The 22,500-nt window shown below is 36.6% G+C and overlaps 1 protein-coding gene across 3 annotated transcripts in view; it reads left to right on the forward strand.

The window, feature by feature from the left end:
• Positions 1-22,500, forward strand: part of FOXP2 (forkhead box P2) — a gene marked incomplete at its 5' end in the record, with an annotated part of 185,946 nt that overhangs the window by 158,635 nt on the left and 4,811 nt on the right. For all 3 annotated transcript variants that reach the window (XM_080611991.1, XM_080611992.1, XM_080611993.1), the window contains 2 exons: positions 64-133; positions 958-1,121. In XM_080611991.1, the coding sequence (XP_080468117.1) occupies positions 64-133; positions 958-1,121 (234 nt within the window). The remainder of the gene's footprint in view (positions 1-63; positions 134-957; positions 1,122-22,500) is intronic.

Below are 22,500 nucleotides of genomic sequence, written 5' to 3' on the forward strand. Positions count from 1 at the left end.
AACCCAGTGAGCCAGCCAGGATGTCTGCCTGTTTTTAAAATTTGAAAAATCGTTTATTTTCAGAAGCCCAACGTTAGTGAAAAACATACCCACCAGCTTAGGCTATGGAGCAGCTCTTAATGCAAGCTTGCAGGTAAAAAATACTAAATTACTCTTTCTTTGCACACACTAATTATGTTCTTATGTGTGACATACTTAATTTCCTGTTACAGAAATTATATTGTTACCTGTATTTATGTTTATGTGGACCTGATGGTCATTCTAAATAGTTGGGTTTATCATCCAAGTAAGTTGTAGCACCGCAAGAAGTACTAGTTCTTATTCATGCTCCTTTTGATGTGAAGAAGCAAGAAGGACACCCTGTGGCAAAATCTGGAACACTCAGTTTTGCTGCAAATGTTAGATTGATAGAAGCTTTTGCAAATGCATGTGGATATGCATTAATATTTATCCAAGCTGTCATAAATGATTTCACATCATAGTGTTGGGGAACATGGTGCTCATGGCAAAAACTTTAAAGTTTAATTATAATATATAATTTTTATGCAGAAGAGGCAAATGTCAGGACTTCTTTATTTTGAGTTAACTTCTGGTCATTTTTTAAAGTATAGCAGCTGCCTGCATTATAAAGGAGCCATACATTGTGTGGAAGGGCATAGGGGTTAAGTGTAATTCAAAGTCAAAAAATAATGTAAAACTAGAAAGTGCCATGAATATTGGAACATAATAATGGAAAATAATGAAACCTATGTCAGAGAAATAGTAAACTGGAAATACAGATGCTGTTACATTCAGAATGTGAAAACTGGAAAATGCACAGAATCCTTCTGACCACTTCTGCAACTACCCAAAATGAGCTGCTTTGTGTTTGTACATTCATACATTGTATGAACATTTAGAAGTGATCTGTGTATGTATGGACTAATATTTTTTTATTTTTACTCTTCATTTTGGTAGGCTGCACTGGCAGAGAGTAGTTTACCATTACTTAGTAACCCAGGATTGATAAATAACGCATCCAGTGGCTTACTGCAGGCAGTCCATGAAGATCTCAATGGTTCGCTGGATCACATTGACAGTAATGGAAATAGCAGTCCGGGCTGCTCTCCTCAGCCTCACATGTAAGTGCAGTTAGCATCCCTTCAAGAAAAAAATGCCTTAGTCTAAGACACAATATTACTCAAAAGTGCTTTGAAACACGGTAAGTGAAACATCTGGAAGTGTATGTTTGAAACTAAACATTTATATTACACCATTTAAATAGATGAGTCTTCATTTACTTTGTAGTAAATTGGTGTAACCTTGCTTCTTTTTTTTTGCCCTTTTTTTTTTTCTTAACCTCTTCTTCTTGTTTGCAAGCATTGAATGTAACAGGAGGCTGATCTCGGTGGTCATTTTCACAGTCTGGTTTGTAAGATATAGTCGGAATGTTCATGTTGGAATTAGTTGTAATTTTAACTATGAGTCTCTAAACCATTTATGAACTGTAGTAGAGATATTGCCCATTTATATAAACCATAAAATGCAAAGTTTAACTGTTGCCCACAGTTTACATAGAAGCCAGTAAAGTGTAACTTTTTGCCTGTCGTATAAATCAGTGTAATTACATATTCAAGTTTAATTACTGGTGCGTCTGTATTGGCAAGGTTTATATGTTATATTTTATGCAAGACTACGATTCCTATTAATATTTAGCAGCTAACTATATCATTAATTACTCTAAAATCTTTCCCCTACCATCTTTTTAATGGAGCTGAGAGAGTGGAAGTATTAAAAATTGATGTATTGTGGATTTCAGAAATGTGTCTGAAGCTTTAGAAATGCCTGGCCTTAATCAGTGATGTCAAACATGGCAGTTTCTTGTTTACTAAATAGTAAAACATGTATCTTGGAGGTATTGTTTCCCAGGTTATTTATATAATAATTAGCAGTGCGATATCTAAGTAGACGTAGATTTAAGTTTACTGTAGGATGATTTTTAACGTGTATCTACAATATGGACTTCTTTTCTGTATTTAAAATAGCTCATCCAATTTGCCTTCATTCATTTTCTCGTTCACATTTTTAATGTTAATTTTAATTTCTAGACTGGGATATTTAGCAATAACAGTAATTGAGACCAGACTCCCTTTTTACTTATGCTCTGGTGTGTAAAGAATCTATTTTGATCCAACCCTTTTGTTTTTTTAGGGGGAATATTTTGCCTAGTTTTTCTTCTTTTGTTTGGCATGTTAATATACCCGTGATCACACAGAAATGTTTATTGTCACACATTTAATTGTTTTATTGCACATTTATTCTACTTGCCTTTGAAAATAATACACTGTGAACGTTCATGTATTTTATCAGGTTCCAAACCATTACTTTTTCAAAATGGAAAAATTTGTCTTTTGGAAGTGTCTTTAGATGTATTAAATAATACAAAAGAAGTAATAAAACTTGAAGTAGAAAGAACATGAATATATGCTCTTGAGAGTAACACTACTCTAAAACAAGTAAAGTGAGCAATCAGACAAAAGTTTTTATATCCCATGCTTTATGCTATCAACCATGCAGTGGGTAGCTTGAGGCCTTTTACTTTTAGCAGTTCTCCTGAGTATGCTAATGCTCTCTTCCTGTATAAAATGCCAAGACAATAAAACTTTAAAGAGCAAACAAGAGTTAGATCATGTGTGTTAAAAACAGCTACGTTACAGAAAAGAATGACACTTGTTATTAAAGTTGTTTTCTAAGTGTTTGGCAGATCTGTTTACATACCCTATATGCTGTCTGGCATTCTGCTGGATAAACTGAGATATCTGTGCATATGATTATGTAGATATGGCTACATTTATAGCTGTGTTGATAGCTAAAATACTGCGTATTGTTGCCTATAAAAAAAAGGGAGATAACTTGAGTTACACCCATGAGTTACATGATTCAGCCTTCCTCTCTCATTTCTATGATATGCCATTTGTCAAAACAGACAGTTTTGGGACTTGCTACACTGGGTCTTTTGAAACTTACAACTCTCTGAGAGATTGAAGCAACAGAATGTAAATGCACTGAGATATCACTGGAGAAAGAGGTTACGCTTATTCATCCCTTACACCAAATTTAGTGCAAGATTACTGGCCTTCTGAAAGACCAAGAATTGTCAGCCAAAAGATACAGGCTAGGACTAGATACCTGTTCATTTATACAATTTTTGCTCTCTCCTTACTGATGGAGCTGAGAATATGAAAAAGGAAGTAAATGAAATTTACTGTCAAGGAAGTCAAGGAAGTCAAGGAAGGAAGAGACTTGTGCAGGAGGCAGAGGGACAAGAAAGAAGAGAGACATCTTCCTTGTCTCCATTGGCCAGGGCGCCTCAGTTTGTTAAAGGTCATCACTTAAGGAAATGAGAAAAGAACATAGGGAAAGCATGACAGAATGAAATAAATAAGGAATAGGGTAACAGTGAAGGTACATTTTAGATTTTACATTACCCACATAGATTACATAATCCCAGGCTTTGGAGTTTTTTAAATGAAAAATATTTAATACACTAGAAAAAGTATATTTTACTGCCAAAAGCATCTGCATACTTGTAGCTTCCTGAGAAGGTTCAACCAGGAGGTCTGGGTTTTTCTCCCCTGGAGAAGTGTTGTTGAGGGGGTCATAATTACTGCACTCACCTGTGAAGTCAGTGGCTCTGTTAATTTCCAAGGAGATGAAACCTCCATCTCCTGATCCCCAGGAAAGTGTACTAGCCACAACACCAGGAATATGCTAAGCAATTACATTGCCTACCATCTTGAAGTTGGCGCACAGCCAGGAGCAACGGAGCATGGTATTAGGGAAAGAGGCAAGAGGCTGCATCAATTTAGAGATCAGAGCCTTCAGTTGGGAAGGGACAGAGTTTGGAGTTGAGACAAGCTTCCAGGGAGAGACATTTGTTTGGTATTAGAGTATCAGCAGGAAATGTGAAGAGTCCCAGTGACAGTGTCAAAGCCAAGCATCTCAGACATTTGGTTGTTAAAATTCTATCAGATATTCTTATCAGGTAAATAACAAAGTTTCTTATTTTGGAATGTTCGCATTTATTTTTTGAGCATAATTTTTTTTTAATAAGCATAATGAGGAGTGTGTGTATGTGTGTGTACAGTAGTCAGTATTTCTGTGCTTTGAGCATGAGAACATTATCAGAGAAATTGATTTCTGCTAGTGTAATACCTTAGCTACTCAGTGCCAGAAAGTGGGGAAATTATTCCAGTCTTTGGATTTGAACCTGATACTTCACATCTGGTTTTTGAAGCAGTAGTAAAAGCAATTAGAGTCATCAATTTATCCATCTGTGGACAGGTACCTAAAATAGGTGGGTGAATCAGCTTACTTAGAAAATAGTATCTTTTCATTAACTAGAGAATGAAGGTAGGGATATAACTTCAGGTAAATGTAGAACATTTAAATGCTTGCTAAGTGCAGTGAATCCCAGCCAGTGTATTTAGGGCAGTGGTACTTTAAAAGCTTTACAGTTCCTGCCTTGGGTAATGATATATAATCTGCTCCATTTCTCAACACTTTAACATACTGCAGTGAGTTTTAGGTGATCAATATAGCCATGGCCTGGTAGTTGGGATAGCTCCTGTATTAATAGTTCCTTAAAGCATATGAAATTTTATGCTGCATGCATCCCAGTTTCCATTCCCAGTCTGACTAAAGACAGTAATTCCATGATCCAGTATGCAGCATATCACTAGTGGAATCTCAAATCCTAAGTTTACTTTCTGTGTTTCAGTAGTATGGAACTAGATGATCTTAAGGTCCTTTCCAACCCTAACTATTCTATGATTCTATGATTCTATTAAATCCAAGTTCTGTCTTTGATTGGCCTTCAAATCAGATTCCTGGTAGGTTGATGTGGGCACTAGGTGCTCCCTTGACATAAATCTTTACTGAGAAAAGAAGTTACTTGTTATGAGCATGAATGTTCTGTTCAAAATCCCTATTTCCTCTAATATCAGTTGTCAACAATAAGTGTCAGACAATTATCTTTTCATTTAAATCAATACAAAAGGCTGTTTCTTCCTTCATTTTTTTGAACATGGACTACTCCAAAATACTGTGGGCTTTAGCTGGTAAGCACAAGTTTCAAAGTGACAAACACAAAGGAAGGTATTTCATGTATAAAAACCCCATTACTTATGTAGAACTAGGTGCCGCTAATCTTGCATAACAGTTGTACACGGATTTCATTGGAAGCTCCACAGCACATACTTTTGGGGTATAAATGCAGACTTCTGAAGTAAAAAAAACAACAAAACAACCAACCAAAGAACCCAAAACGAAGCAAAAAAAACCAAACAAACCAACCAACCGCATCCATCCAGACAAGTGCAGTTAAAGCTGCATGACTATGGGAAGCTGGAAGAACTTTCATTGCCCCTGAAACAACAACATTGGATAATTGGGACAGTAATAGCAATTCATGATTTAGTGATAACTCCTTTGTAACCTGCGTCGTAGCAAGTGTACTGGTGAGGAGTTTTGGGGGGAGTCAAAACTCAGTTCTTTCAGAGCCAGTACATTTAGATTCTTCAGTGAACATCAGGATCATAATGAAATCAGCATTATGCCATTATTTTTCTTCTCTCTGTTATATGTTCAAGAATTCTCACTCTCAGTGATGGAATATCAGGAATGGAAATCAAGTTCAACTGTGTTGCTGGTGTTCGTGCATTTGTAAAAGATTCATCGCCCTTAAGTGATTATTGCAACTGGCACAGACCAAGGTGTTTATCACCAGAACACTTAGTGCATCTCTTGTCCACATGTTAATATTTTGGCAAATGCATCATGCAAAATTCTGGTTTACTTCGCTATATAAATCTGGGGGGAAAAGGTAAAATTTTAATCTGCAAAGCTGCTCATAGCATTTGAGGAAACAAAAAGAAATGGGTCATCAGAAAGCTTGGAAAACTGTGGTCTGAGAAAATGTAGTCTCACCATAGGAAACAGTGGGGTAGTTATGCCATTCTGTTAAACCCCACTGTAGTTCATTTAATAAGTGGGAAGAGTTAGCAGAGGAGATAGTGAATGCAAATATCCTGTTGGTGAGGTTTTGTGGAAGAGGCTGTCGTCATAGTTTTCTCTCTCCTCACACTTTATGAGAGTGTACACTGAAGACAATGCAACTAATCTCTTATATTCTCAATTGATTTATGAAAATAATCTAGTTCCTAACAGCAAATCCAGAATCGTGGAGATAATGGATGTCATTCTAATTTCTAGAATTTTAATTGTTGATTGTTTTTCAAAGAAGCACAGTGAAAACAAAAAATAGGTTTATTAGAGTCCCATCTTAAAAAGTGAATTCATACAGTCTCATCTCATGATGACTTTGTGTTCAGCTATTTTAGTGCTGTATTTCATAGGACAGGAATTGTTTGAAGCCAAATATCAATGCACACATATACCCCATACCCAGCTTTAAGGTTGTTTCTGGAAAACACTGTGTAAGGTTGTTGTGAGAAGTAATAACTTTTTAGTAAATGAACAAGAGTAAGAGTCAATGAGTTACTAAAAACGAGTTTGTCCAGTACGGTCCTTCATCTTCAGTTCTGTCTGTGAAAAGGTGAGTTTCAACCATCTGTGGTTTCAATCACCTTTTCCTTTGTATTCTGTTGTCATTCCCAGCCCTACTGCTTTACCTTTCTCGCTCTTGACCTGACTGGATCATTTCTTTTTGCAGGTCTATCTGCATAATCATCAAACTTGGGGTTGGGTTTGGGTTTTTTTTTTCAGTCTTTTTTAATCTTTAAATTTTATTCCCAGAGGCAAATATGATTATTCTGCTCTAAGATCATTTACTTTTGAGGTGCTTCAGTTTGAAAGCATTCCATTGTCAGGTTGTTCCCATATCTGATTATTCCAGTCCCCCACTGTTAAGCTTTCACACCACTTACAGTAGGTTACCTATCATTCCTGTTTAAATCCCTTTCATTCCCTTGTTTCTTTAACTTCATAATGTTCCAATCCCCTGTCTTCCCTCCCCCTCTTTTTTTTTTGGTTATCATTGCATTGTCCATTTCATGATCTTTCTGCATTTACCTTGGAGGCTTGTTCTGTTCTATGAGACTGCTATGATCCAAGTCTCTTGTTCATCGTAGAAGACTTGATGTAGTGTATAAGAAAATAAATTCTCTCAAAACACATCAATTAACAGGGATATAACAAGCATTATTAAATAGGTGAGAAGCATGTAATTGAGCGGATGAATGTGGAAGCAATTGCAGTATTTCTGGGTATCCTTCTTTCATCAAGAATGTTTCACCTAATCATATGATATTTCAGTACCTGTATAATTTAATTTCACACATTTTTATTCATAAATCTAACATAAGGAAGATAATGGGCAAAGAGACTTTGTGACAACAATTGATTTTTATTTTTATATAAAAAGAGAAACAGCTAGGAAACAGGATCTTAAAGGTTACAGCTTTTGTCCGAGCATATTTCCATTGAAGGAGTCTCTATTGTGAGAATACACAGGGAAATGATTTTGTCTTTGCCTAGCACTGCAAAGCATCTGAAAGTGACAGGCAAGTCCAGCAGTCCAACACTTTATCATACTATTTTCTTACCATTTGATTTGAATTTTTTTTTGCCTTTACTAATTGTATCAACCATGTGACAGTAAACTCTTTGAGGTGTGACTGTGACTCCCTACTTTCTTCATACAGAGCCATTCATGTGTTGACACTGATGAAAAAATAAGCAATGATGCTTTGATTAATAATATTTTTCACCACTCATATTGACATAACTTTTCACTTAATATTTTCCTAAATATTTGGTTTATTATTATTTTGCATTACTTTATTTTTCGGTCCATTCGTTCTCTGTGGTTTGCTTCTGTTCATTTTCTTATCTTCCAAGGCTGATATTCCAGTCCTTCATCATTTCCTCTGTAGCATCTTAAATGTTACATGTCTTACTTTAGAGCAGAGGTTGCTATGTCTCCTTTGCATTATTCCAGCCCCAGCTGTTGCACAGTAACAGTACATTCCCAATGTTCTTGAAAAAAAGATCTCTCCATATATATAGTGTCCTCAGCTGAGAAGTGTCAAATCCCCATAGCTTGGCTTGTAGAAGTTGGTAGGCTCCTGGGGGGGGGTTCACGTATTCTTTCTGGAAGCTATCTGGCTGAAAACTTTGTGGTACTGCTGTCACAAATTCTCAGTGTATGGGCAACCTATTCATGCTTTTCCTGTTAAGATGATAGTGCCATTAACAGTGTATTTCTAAAAATGCACCTACAGTTAGGAATTTTACCCCCTTTTGATGACTGCATTTGGACTTTGAGTGATTTTTGAAAGTAGACTCTCTAGATTTTTTCTGTAAATACACGTCCAAAATCTTTACACTTACATATCATGTAAACAGTGAAATAAAAACATACAATTATATCCAGTTGATAATGTTTACACTAGTAGTTTTAATTACAATCTGTATATCAAAGCAAAGATTAATCGAAAAATATGGGCTATTATGCTGAGGAAGTGCTGTTATTTTACTTTTAGTCAAATCTTCAGAATTTTAACTCTAAGCACCTTACACATGAAAGACTGAAAGTTTCAGTGCACTTTTTTTTTAGAGTTTATGGAAAGACTTCCTCTCAGTGTGAAACCCCGTGTGTAGGTCACATGAAAGTAATAACATCTCAAGGTGACTCAAGCTGTGATTATACCCAGTAAAGTCCATGTACAAAAGCAGTGCTCACAATTTTCTGGCAAAGTGCATTTGCATTTAACAGCAGTCTGTGATTTAGAACAGTACTTAGGAACATGTACGTGAAATACAGACCCTGATATAATCTCTGTTAGGGTTATAAACACAGATGTTCCATTGGTTTTCTCAAACTAGCAACAGTATTAAATGTGTATCTTTAATTAGGCTGAGCAAATCCAGTAGTCTTTCTCCTTCACCTAGACTTACGAAGTTCATTTGTTTCACTGTATCCATTAATAGAGGTTTAATGATGTAGCAGAACCTTTGTATGATTGTGACCTCTCACTAACCCTTTTCAAAGACTTCCATGAGCTTCTGATTGAGATGGATAAGGGGAAATGTTTCTTTGATGCAGTATTATGCTATGATAGTAGTACTCTGTGTAATTAGGGACTTCCCCCAACTTGATTTTTATTTTTTTGTTATGTTTCCACCTCCTTTCCTTCATTCCTTGCAAATTTGGCATTATCAGACATCACAGCTGAAAAAATGTTCTCCGAGCTTTTATCTCCTCTTCTTCTAAGAACACAGGAAATCAGAGTTATGTTGTAGACAACCATGTCATACAGTTCCTCTCTTAAAATTATCATAGTCTATCTCAAAAGCCATTGTGGAACTTCATTCCTTTGATGATTATCAGCTGCATTCCAATTTCCAGACTATATTCCAATTTAGTTTAACTTACATATTTTCTAGCTTACATAGTCTTTCTTACTCTTTTTCTTTATTTCTCAAATGTGTTCTAGAGAGCACACTGTGAACATTGCATCTTTATTTTGGTAGACCAAACAGGCTCTTTCTGGTTCAGTAGACTGTCCATTCTCCTAATCTTTCTGGTAGCCATTCCATAAAACTACACAGTTTGGATTTTCATGTGCAGGTGTTAACAATTTTTCAAAGCATTCCATATGTATTTGTACATAATGTGACTCTCTCTGTTCTTCTTGGGGAAGAAAGCCCATATTTTAGCTAAATCCAGCTAAACTGTTGTGGTTTATTTTTATGGTAAGGTAATAAGAATGGACTGGGGCCCTGTTGTGGTAAGTGCTGTAGAAAGGCAAAACAAAAAGGTTTTTCAAATCCTATCCCCAAACTCTTGCAGTCTTTAGGTAGTAATTGAGTTGTTTAATTTTTGAAAAGCATCTTCAGATGTAGTTTGAATGGAAGTTGTATATTACTTACAGTACTCTCCCCAGGTAGAATCAGACTTCGTTTAGAGAAGTGTTTGACACAATGCCAGTTGGCATTAGACAGCACTATAGGTAGATGAAACTGAAAGGTAAACCATGACTAGTAGCCCTAACAGACCTTGAGATAAGCATCCATCAAGTAGTGTTTTGTTACTATGCATGCCCTTTTATTCATAGCATCATGAAAGAAATTATTATGCTTCTGTATCCATCTGGAGTTACTGAAATTACAGCTTAAAACATGCTGGGGTTTTTCTTATTATTTTGTAGCTACATATTTACAGATGCGGTAACAATGTATTGCACTGTATATATTTCATTTGGCTAGAATATAGTGCCCTGGAAAGCAGAAGTCTGTGTTAAGCACAGACCAAAATATGCAGTTAAGAGGCATGGTATGTTAACACAGGCTCTGTGATCTCTCAGCTAATCAGCTCAGTCTGCAGGCAGACTATATTTGTGTTTTCTTTCAAAGACCATACAGATATAACATATTTTTCAGACATGTTACTCTTCAAATCTAAATCTTAAATCTATAATAGCATAAACATAGGAGGCATGATTAATATTTCTGTGTTGTTAGCAATTCTGTGAGATGTTCTGATAAAATTTAGAATTAAGTTTGAAGTATTACATATGAGAACAATATCTGTTTTAAATATGAGGTGGTGATGACTGGATACACAGTCATTCGTAAAACTCTGAAAGTTATAGCAGGTTACCAACCAAATGTGTGCTGACAAAGGTATGTGATTGTGAAAGCATAATTAACAACAAAGTTGTATGTAACAGTAAGCTCTATCCTCCACCCAGTTCTTCCTGTTTGGCCTGTTCTGAAGACTCAGGAAGGACTAAAAATACTAGGGAAGAGAGAAACTGGAAATGATAACAGTCTGCAGAACACTGTGCAGAGATGGGAGTGAACTTGTCCACTGGGAATGGGAGAAGAAATATCTGATTAGCATTTCAGCAAGAAGAGTTAGGATAGACACCAGAAAAATAAAACCTTTCTGACTGTAGAATAATTAAGTACTTATATGTGTACCAGCACAGTGGAACCACTGATATGGGAGGCTTCTAAAAACACATTGGAAATGGTCAGAAGTGTTTTAGGTATAAATGATCCTACTTCGGTGTAGGGAAAGAGGATAAAGAGGCTATATGATCTCTTGAGGTTCCTTCCAGCCATATTTTCTTCAATTCTTATGATAAATCTGGAAAAAAGAAAGGTTTTTCATGTATGCTATGTGTAACTGGAAACTAGCTGAATTGTCCAAGTCCACTTATTTGTAATCTGGAACAGTTTTCATAGCTAAGTATCTTTAAGCACTCTTACTTCTAAGACTGAATGAAAAATATATATTGAGCATAAAATTTAACTAATGTGACATGTCTCAGCTAGGGCAGTGCAGACAAGTCCTGCACAGGTCAGTTTGACCCATGTGTCCCTGCCAATTGTGACGTGGGGTTCTACTTGTTAACTGTTCAACAAAACAAAAAATACCAAAGGGCTGGCCATTCTCCGGGCTTGTTCGAGCAGCGAAAGGTAGTCATCGCTTCAAGTCCATGCTCTTAAACCTTGGGAAAAAATAAAAATAGAAAAATAAATGCTCCAAGAAACTTGGCGTATGAAAAGGAAATACTTTGGTAGCATCCTACTGAAACTTTCGAAACAGTCATCAAAAATACTTATCAATCAACAGACTTCTGCTTCCCAGGGCACTCTATTCCAGCCAAATGAAATATATACAGTGCAATACGTTGTTCATTCCGACATTTGTAAATGTCTAGGTACAGAAGGAAAAAATGTACCGTGCTCAGATGTAAGTGTAATGCTATTTAATCCCTTGCTGCTGCATTAGAACAGTGTTTAGGTGCCACTGTAGACAAATGTTGATGATTAGCTTATAAAATCAAAAAAAAGTGTGCTGAAGTGTAGTAAAAGGGTGTTATTTTCAGCCTTTTTGTCCCACACTGTCGAGCTGCTCGGTTATACGTTTTCTGGGATAGCAGAGTTTTACTGATGTAAAAGTTTTCAACAGAAATAGGAAAAGCAATTCTATATATCCTGCATTTATATTATGATGCATAAAACCACACATAGTACAGTCCAAATTCTCCCTCAGCTTTTCCTGGATCACTGAGTAGCTTTCCAGATTTCACATAGAGAACATTTGCCTGCTCTAACACACACGTAATATTGACATATTTAGTTGCTGCTGCTAAGTTTCTGTGTAACTGGTACAGTTTTTAGAACTTCCCAACCATTAGATACTACAGAGCATGCCAGATCCATAGCCTCTTTTCTTAAACTTTGTTGTCTTCAGGCTTGCTCTTTTTCGATGGTTCTTCAACGACAAAAATATTCAGACACTGAAATCTCTAGTCCTTTGTCATTTTCCTTTGAATTTTTACCTTTAAAACTTCTGTGCTCTTTCTCCCTAATCCTTTTCTTTGTTTAGCATGTTAACTTTTGACGTTTGAACTAGATGTAGTTGACGGTTTGAAAGACTTTAGAGGCCTGCGCCCTAAGCTAATTTCTAGTCAAGTTTCTACTTTTTTGTGGTTCTATCACAGAAAAAATACATTTATTTAGACACCAAAGGGAACAAGCCAATGTCAAGGATGGGAATTTTAATAAGTCACTAGAATCAGAAAATCTATGTCATATCATCTTCTTAATCAGAACTTCATTCTTAAAAATCTTGGCATGGCCAAACTGGTAGGGCAAGAAGCACTAAACTCCATCTCCAGCCACTTTAGGATCAAATGTATTGGTGTATTTTGTAGATAAGCATCACAAAATCATCCCTGAGTTGGAAAGTACCTATGAAAGGAAAAAGATTTGCTCTTGATCTTCATGAAGTAACAGCTGACTGGCTTCTGCAATGTAAAGGTCAATACGTTTTAAGATGTTTTCCTGTAGAGTAGTGGCAGATGACATCTCAGAGTTACTCAATACATACGTATTTTAATCCTATTAAAATATTTAATAAAACTAAAAAAACCCACAACTCATTATCTGTGTAACTTAGTGATTCTAAAAACTTTCTTTAGCAGTAGCTCTGTGCCTTTTAATTATTAGAAGAAATTAGTAGTGGTATAACTAATTAAAAAATGATCATAAATACGCCATATTAACTTATGTACGGGTAAAGTGAAGGTGAACATTTGCTTTTTTCCCTAAATTTCCTTTAATCGATATTTCTAATGTATCACTTTTGCTCGTATCTCCAAACTGCTACTCCTTTTGTGTTGACTTCAGTGACAGCTAAATTAAATCACGCCTATCACGTTTAATGTTTCCTCACAGAGATACATTTAGCATGTCATAGGTCACTTCTGTTTTTCTTTTCTGGATTTTGCTATATTGTTTATGAGATGAGTGAGTAATAGCTAAAAGGTAGTCAAGTACCTTGAACATGCAAGTTGAAGTGAGTGTCTACTATAAATGCATAAACATGTTTTATATTATTGTCACTGTCATTATTCTGTCCCAGTTAGTCTAACGTACTGGGGTTTGACTTCTTCAAGAGAGGCACCATTGAAGGATTCCTAATAAGTGGTTACTGTAGGTAGATGTACATGGGTAGTTTATTTTCTTTCTGTAATTTGTCGTCAGTAAATTGATCTGGCATAGATTGTCAGCTTTGTTATTTTTTTCACAGTTAACTTTACATATGAATAATTTAAATATATTGTAATGTTACTTCTGTTTATATCTTCTTCTGAGGTATTCTTAATTATGTTCACAATAGAAATGTAATGTAGGATCTTAGAGAATTCTCACTGTTAACCTACCTCCATATTGTGAAATAATCTTTTGTTCTTCTGTCATCTAACTAGTTTTGTTACTGGCAAATCTTTACGTCTAATTTTAGTATGAATTAGATTTTTGCAGTTTCTCACTGGAATTTGCAAATTAAAATACATCCATCAGCTCTCCTTGTTTACTGTTGTATTACTGTTAGAAGCCTCATAGCGCAAGTAAAATTAGTGGTCTTGCATATACATGTTATTCCACCTCATTTGTCTAGTAGAAAAATATGTGGTTCAGTGTGTATTCCCTTTGGTTATTCCCCCTTCTCCCCAAGGTTTCTGTCAGATGCATTGCTTATTTCACTTACATCTTCTGCTGTGAATAAACTTCACAAGTGGAATCATGGCCCTAATGAAGTCAAGGGGAATTTTGCCATTGACTTAAATGAGATCTGGATTTCATCCCAGGAAACCATTTGTCTTCATGTCTTTGGCTTTCCCTCATTTCTTATTCTGCCTTCAGTCACTCCTAATCACTCCTAATCTCCATCTGATATTCTTGTGACTGCTTACAGCCCCATTTCTCAATTTTAGTTCATTAAAATTTTTTTTTTCTTTTTTTTTTTCTCCCAAATAAGACATGGAGTTTTCCCAGATCTAAAATCTTTTTATTAGATCTTTGAAAATTTGTACACTCTTGGTAGTCTGCAGCATTAGCAAAATTGCTAATGTTGAAATCTGGAGCCTTTTTTTCTGTTCAAATATGAACAAGAAAAAATCTTCATAGCTGTGGCAGGATTAATTGGGAATGAATGCACTGTTAACCCATGAGTTTCTAAGTGATTTTTACAAAGGTTTGAGAGTTTTTTCCTGTTAGTAGAAGTGTAATGTCTCAATATTTTCTGTAAACTATATTCCTCTAAAATCAAAAAGATACAGATAAAATCACCTTTTGGACTTTGGCATTAAACTGCCTTCTTTGTTCCTCATTTTCAGACCATCTGTGTAGCTTGTGGCATATTCTTTTTTAAAATACCATCATGTTCAGATTTTCAGATATTAACAACAAGTATCTTCCTGCTGTCCCCCTTTCCTCTGATACTAGATATATATATGAACTCAAGAGTAGCTTTCGTCTGCCGTGTTCATGCTAGAGCATCATATCCCATTAGTAATTGTTCTTGCCTCTTACTCTGGTCTTCCATTTGCAAAACCTGGGTATTCTCTGATTTCTCCTGGGACATAAGAATACTCTGGGCCCTGTACTGTTTAGCATCTTTACCATACTCCAGATGTCCTGGAGTATGGACCTTATTCTCATCAGGTTTGCAGACGGCATCAAATTAGGGGGAGCAGTGTGTATGTATAGGATAGTAAATCCATTAACAGGACTTGTGTGGATGGAAGGACTGGGCCAGGATAAACTTTATGAAATGCCATGTGCTGCACTGAGTAAGGAAGATCCTCTTGCAATGATGCGTCTTTCTAAGGTATCACAAAAGTATTTGCCAGACCAATTTTGTGCAGTTAGTAATGATGGGGTTTGTGATTTTCTTTTCCCCCAAAGGGACTCACCTACTTTTTATCTTAGAACAACTGAAGGGAATGCAATGCATGGAGAACACTAGCTTCTTTTGCAGTCACTGATAAGATTTTATCAACCCCTGTTATCAATAGGAAAGAAAATCTCTAGTCTTCAAGGTTGTAAAAGCAGTAATAGACATACACAAACTTATTCTTACTTCTTTCTATACCTTGCTTGATGCACCAGAGGGACTTTGTGACCACTGATCATTAATTTCATCTTACTCTGTCTCCTCTAGCCATGAACTAAAGAAGACAAACTTTAGTGGCCTAATTAATTATTCCAGTCACTCTTATCTCCTGTCAGTCTGCAACAGTGCCTGCCAGCTAGGGCTGTTGTCTCTGCTTTCCACCACCAATTCAGTGCACCAGCTCCACCACAGTAGACTTGAAATCTTGGTGATGGATAGGATGATACATATAAAAAGGAGCATGTTTTAAGATATTTTTTGCGTGTTTCAGTGTTGCATTTGAGAGAAGAAAAGATTGCTACTTCCTTTTTTTTTCTCAACACAGCTCTTGGAGGACCCATGGTGGAAGGGTATAATTTGAAAGTGGCAAGTTGGCAAAACACATCCAGAAGTATCTCCACTGAGGAGCAGTGCTTCTATAGGCATCACATTTCCAGTCTTCTTCCACCATGATGTTGTAGCTTCACCCTCTCCTTAGTGAAATGAGGTAGCACACCCTCAGCTGCCTGGCAAGGATATGTGACAATAGGTACTTCCCCCCTTTCATGCTTACAGGCTGAGATTTCCATATAGACATTATTTTATCTAGAAATACTAATGCTTCTTCAGCATTTCAGTACATGTGAATATACATGGGGGAGGTGATTCCTGATGTTCAAGGAAAAATAATAATGGATTCAGTGACAGTTGCAGCATTACTGAATTTGTATTTAATTACTCATCTAATACTCTTTCTTCCTTTTCTCAATATTTGGATTAGTATTTCCCTAAATGGCTGTACATATTCACGTCAGTAAACAATTCACTTCTACTTAAGAAAAATAATAAACTTTTTATAACAGCATGAAATTGTGGAAAGTCAAAGTAATAGAATTAGATATCTTGAAAATACTGTAGGATTTGAGGATTTGTCTCCATTTGCCTACTAAAGCATAAATATAAAAATTCTGGATCAGGAAGAGTGGATTGGAAAGGAAAGCTTTTCTTTTCAAACTGCTATAGAATATCCTACAGACTTAGAGCTGTACTGGCAAGGTGAGATACAGCTCTTCCTGAGGCAGTGCTAGCTCAGATTTACGAGAAAAAAAAGACAAACAAACAAGCAAAACAACCCATGCCACAACAAAAGGGTCAGTTACTACATCTGTAATGTAGTGATTATCATTTTGCTAAATAAAATGTGGTGAAAAGTGTTTTCATAGTAAAGTATAACAAAAGTCACAGCTTTGAAAGTAATGGAAGTTGTAAATAATTTCTGTTTCAACAGGTTAAACTAGGAAAACACTTTGTACAGTGTTAGATGTTAGCACAGAGAAATCTTTAGTCAAGATGCTTCAGAAAAAAATAAAGATTAAAAATGTTCTTCAAATACTAAAATACAGGAATGTACAGAAAGAGTTAGTTTGGCCACAGTATTATTGTGCTTGAGTAGCATCCCTTGTTGACTTGTACACAGATAATTGTCGGACTTCCACAGTTTGAAGAGTTCTGTAGGTGTGAATCTTTTTAATATCTCCTCCTAAAGTATACAGGACACTCCTGTAGCTGAGTAAAAATCGCACTTTTAGGATGCCTACAGCATGAAAGAATTGAGGGCAGTGTCGGTAATAAGTAAAACTGTAAATAAAAATTGCAGGTGTTCAGAGTTGCACTGGACATGTGCAGTTCTATCAAAGATGCTGTGTTACACAAGTATAGCATGTTCTGTTTGTTCTTTTGTTGTATTGAAGCATAGTCAATGTAATGGAAGTAAAGACAGTGAAGAAATAGTACGGTTGGAAGAGTATCTGCAGATTAACCGGCTGGTTTGGAAGGTATAATGTCTGTGGGCTAAGGCTGTCTACAGAATTGTAAGGAAGAATGCGTCAAACTGCACATCATTTGTTTTAGGAAGTGGTTAAAGTTGTTTGGGAGCTATGTAATTTTTTATTTATTTTTTTTTTAACTTTTAAAAGTCTTTATTACTTTAACAGGCAAACAAGATCTTTAAAGAAATAATCAACCGAGGTTGTCATACCACATATGGCTTAGAAGCTGTTCAGTCCCAAAGATTCCCCTGGGAAAGCTTTCTACAGCTGAGTTCCAGAAAATTCGTCATCTTTATATACTTCTACATGAAGCATTAGGAAAGCTTGTGAGTCAATAGTATCAAAATTAAAGTCTCATAGAAAATAAGCCTGGGAGGGACTTCAAGACATCATCTAATTTATTGCCCTTTGTGCCATTGAATGCTGAAGTAAAAAACTCTCTAGTGTTACTAGGTGCCTAAGTCACCATAGCAATACAAAATACTTTCAGCTGCAACCCAGGAAAAAAATCACCCTTTTACGATTTTAGACTGATTTTTGCAACCCCTGTGTGGAATAAAAAATGCACTGAAAGGTCTTAAAAAAATTATGTGACTTGTTGCAAAACGTACGCTTGGCTAAAAAGCTCACAAGTAAGCACATGGGCCTGGGCAGCTTTTCTCTCACAGCATCTACCACCTCTTCAGTACAAAGCCAAAAGCAAAGTCTTTTCAGTACCAGTCATTACATTGACTTATCTGTCTGAGAGACTACATGTCTCTGTCATGGTGTCCCACAGGACTTTCTGTTAAATGATTTTAGCAGAACATTAGAGATTTTGGTGGATATGGGCAACAATGTTTAGAGGACCCAGATTCCACTGGGAATCCTGGAGGGATTGTGGCGCTTCCTTAGTGGGTTTCAGAATTCAACACCAAACCCTTTGCCTGCTTTCCTCCTCCCCCCACTATAGAATTGGATGATAGAAATACAGTGAAACTTAAATTGTTACATCTCTGGTTTAGGAAAAGGGAAGAGTCTTTGTAGTACCTCACTGCTGATGGCTATAAACCACATTGTCTGACTTCATATTTTTTCCAAGACAAGTTGTATTTTCTATTGAAAACCTGGGGTGAGCACTATTTCTACTAATCGAGTCCAAACCTTGTTTATTATAATGATTTATATTTTGTTGTCCTGCTTTCTTACTGCTGTTTTGCTGGATTCAGTATCCCCTTACATTAAAGCTGATATGACATGAAACCTCTGTAGAAAACACGCTATCCATAATTGAGAATATTGCACCAAGTATCTTTTCTCCTTGTTGACACCAGCTCAACTCAATTTAATTAAGAAATCATGTACTCAGTTATAGGATCTGGTTGTTTTCTTGTCAGCAACAGGACAAGTTCCGATGTTTAAAAGTTGAATGTAACACTTGTTTCTGTTGTCTAGATTTTAGTAGCTGTAACACTAAACAAGTTTTCCTAAAGCGGGATCAGGCTTATCTTGTGCAAAACTCAGAAGACAAGTTCACCTTGTATCAGAAGAGTTATTGTAGGCTTTGGGAATTCGGCTTCATCTCTAAATATTTGGAAGTTACTTTATACATTCCTTCCTAGTATATATTTATCCCTCAGCTGCCTGTCCTGTTATCTATCTTTTTCCTTTGAAGCCTCAAAGCTCCTCTTCAGCAGCCTACAAACGGTTTTCATGAGGCCTCTGTAACTGTTCTGCAACTGTTACCTGTCTCCTGGCACTTGGCAGTTGTTCCAGTTAAATAATATAAACAATGATGTCTTTAAGAATATAGTATACATCTGAGAGCATGATAACATGAAGTTGTAGTTTGCCAGTTGCAGGAGTGAGAGAAAAATCTCCATGTAAATCTGTAAAGCATGCAGAAGAGTGTGTATTTGAGGCAGATGCAGAGACAGAGGGACTTCATGTTCTGGGATCTATGAGCAAGGAAGAAGTAATGTTCTGAGATGAGCGAGCAGCTCTCCATGTTACTAGAATCCTTTTCTGTTGCGAAGGCCTCTCACAGAGAGTTTCATTTTGAAATTGCTGGAGTACAGGGAAAGTTTTCTTTTATAACAGTAGAACCACCAATTGTAAAGAAGGTGGACTGAGACTGTTCATTTGTGTATGTCTTTGCCAAAACGTTCTTTGAAATAATGTAGCACTGCCATATATTATTTTTGCTGTTGCTGCAGGCATCTCCTTTGTTTGTTACACTGCACTGTTAGTCCTGAGCTTAGGTAGAGGTTTAGTCTGCCAGCATTTTTTCAATAGGAGACAGCCATTTTGCTGAGGACATCTGAACATGGTATTGTAATACTTACTAAGAACTAACTTTGTCATGCCTTTATTCTGCCAAAGAGTTTAGCAGTTCTCTAGCATCTGACCTGTTGCTCATTCTATAACCTAAGTCATTCTTCTTTCAGCCTTTCTTCATATAACATTTTTTTCTAAACCTCTACCTGGATTTTCTCAAGTTGCCACGTATTTGAAATTTCATCGTCTTTATTAACGTGCTTGCACTACCTCCCATTTTGTTGACATCTGCAAAGATAATAACCATGCTTTCTATTCTATCTTCTGTGTCATCAATGAAAAATACGGACTAGTTCTGAACACAAGGTTGTTCCATCAATTCAGTGATCATTCAAATACAGATTCCAATTGTTTATAGATAAGTTTTGATCAGAACTCAGACATCACTGAGCTGTGACTTCTTGTTAGGAGTTAAGTAGCACAGTTATTAATAAAAAGACGTGGCATATATTCTTCAGAATTTATGTTTAAATATATTGAAACATGCACACAAACAAACTTCCATGTTAGTTACAAACAAGTACCAATCTGAATATTTTGCTTTCTATGTACAATGAGTATCTTGAGATATATCATGCTATACTGAAAGTGTTCAAGATAGGAATGTATTCAGCAATTTAAAAGATGGGTGATTAAATCTTGTTTTGCTTATGGAAAAGAAAAATAATGGGTTTGTTTTTCATATGTATTTTGTATAGTTACTTCCGCCTGGAAATACACAGAAAATACTAGAAATGTAAGATCTTTAACATCTTTAAACAACATGCCTGAACTTTGCCTTTCAACCTCTGATTTTGAAAACCAAACTCTAGAGCTGAGAGAAATGTTAGTTTCAAGAGCCAATGTTATATTCCTTGTGCTTGCACTTCCAGAAGGAGGTGTTTGTATGGCAGCATTTTCTACAGGCTGTACTCTTAAGCTGCTGGTAGAAAAGCCTATGAAATTTATTTTTGCATGGAAAAACTGAACTGCTTGATTTGGTCTTGATTTACTGTTGATGTGGGAGCAAGTATAGTTGACAAAAAAGATTAGTCTTTTAAGCTATTAATTCTTCCACAGATTAGTCATCAAAGCAATCTTTGAACTGTCGTTGCAAAAAAAGAAGTCCTCAATACTAAAAGATTACAGCACAAGGGAAACTAGTATCTTAATGTGTAGTGCTTTTTTAATGTCTACATCTTGTAATCTTCCCTGTTTGTACAGTGGCAGCATTCCAACCACATAAATGTAATAAAAACGACCTGGACACCACCCTTAAAGGAACTGAACTCATATGGTAAAAAATGAAAGTTCTGTAATCAGAATTTTTTAAGCATGGAAAGGAAAGCATAGTATTGAATCATAGAGTGGTTTGGGATGGAATGGACATTTAAAGATCTAGTCCAAGCCCCTTTCTGTGAGTCGGGATATCCTTCATTAGATCAGGTTGCTGAAAACCCCATCCAACCCACTTCCAGGCATGGGGCGTCCACAGCTTCCCTGGGCAAACTGTTCCAGTGTCCCATCACCAGCATTGTAGAAGATTTCTTCCTTATGTCACAAGTTAGAAAATGTTGTCCCTTGTTCTGTCACTACAGGCCTTGGTAAAAAGTCTCCGTCATTCTTACAAAGCCCCCTTGAAGTATTGAAAGGTCATAAGGTCTCCCCAGAGCCTTTTCTTCTTCAGGCTGAGCAACCCCAACTCTCTCAGCCTTTCTTCATAGGAGAGGTGTTAGAGCCCTCTGACCATTTTTGCGTCCCTTCTCTAGACCCACTCCAACAGGTCCTTGCTGTCTACTACTGGCGACCTCAGAGCTGGATGCAATACTCCAGGTAGGATCTCAGAGCAGAGTACAGGGGGAGAATCACCTCCCTCAGCCTGCTGGTGACACTTCTTTTTATGCAGCCCAGGATAAGATTAACTTTCTGGGTGGCAAGTGCATACTGCCAGCTCATGTCCGATTTTTCATCCACCAGTATCCTCAGGTCATTCTCAGGAGGGCTGCTCTCAATCCCTTCATCCCTCAGCCTATATTGATATAGGGGATTGACCCAGGTGCAGGGCCTCATGCTTGGCTTTACTGAATTTCCTGAGGTTCATGCAGGCCCACTCCTCAAGCCTTTCAAGGTCCCTCTGAATGGTATCCCTTCTCTCCACCAGATCAACTGCTCCATTCAGCTTGCTCTCATCTGCAAACTTGCTGGGAGTGCACTCAATCCCAGTGGCTATGTCACTGAAGAAAGTCAGTAGTATTGGTCCCAGTACAGACCCTTGAAGGCCACCATAATAAAGAAATACAGGTGCACAAAATGAAATTTCTTGGGAGCAACATAAGGAACAGAATATTGTAATAATAGTGTTACAGCATCTAGAAGTGATTAATACAGCATTATATCATGATTAAAACCACTGAAGACTTACATAAAAAACAGTCACAACTTTGAGGAGAATGTCTGAATTTGAAGCTTGAGTGGAGTTCAGAAGTTCTTTTCAACTCTTACAAATGTTTGAAAAAAGATACTAAGTAAAAAACCCAACCTTCTCAAAGGTCCCTTATATCTCAGGGCACAGTTACTTGTATTGCCGTAAAAATGGATGAATGGGTTTTCTCTGCCTTTCAGAAGACACAGTTCAGTTGTTTTTCAGTGATAAAAGTAATTTCTAAATGACCCCACATTCCCTTGATACGTATCTATGAAACAAATTAGAACAAATATAGTTAAATTCAGATGGAAATTGGAGCACCTTGTTGCCTGTGGGTCCTAATACTTATATTCAGATTCACTTAAGTCTGTGCTGAGGTAGATTCTGCTTGACCTCAGCTCACGCTGGTGTGTTCAAACCTCAGGTGTCCACTGGAAATACTGCAACAGTGAAATATAACAGATGAGGCTCAATTTACACTTTTAATCTGTATGGCA

This window comes from Psittacula echo, assembly GCF_963264785.1.
Source record: "Psittacula echo genome assembly, chromosome: 1".
NCBI classification, from domain to species: Eukaryota; Metazoa; Chordata; class Aves; order Psittaciformes; family Psittacidae; genus Psittacula; species Psittacula echo.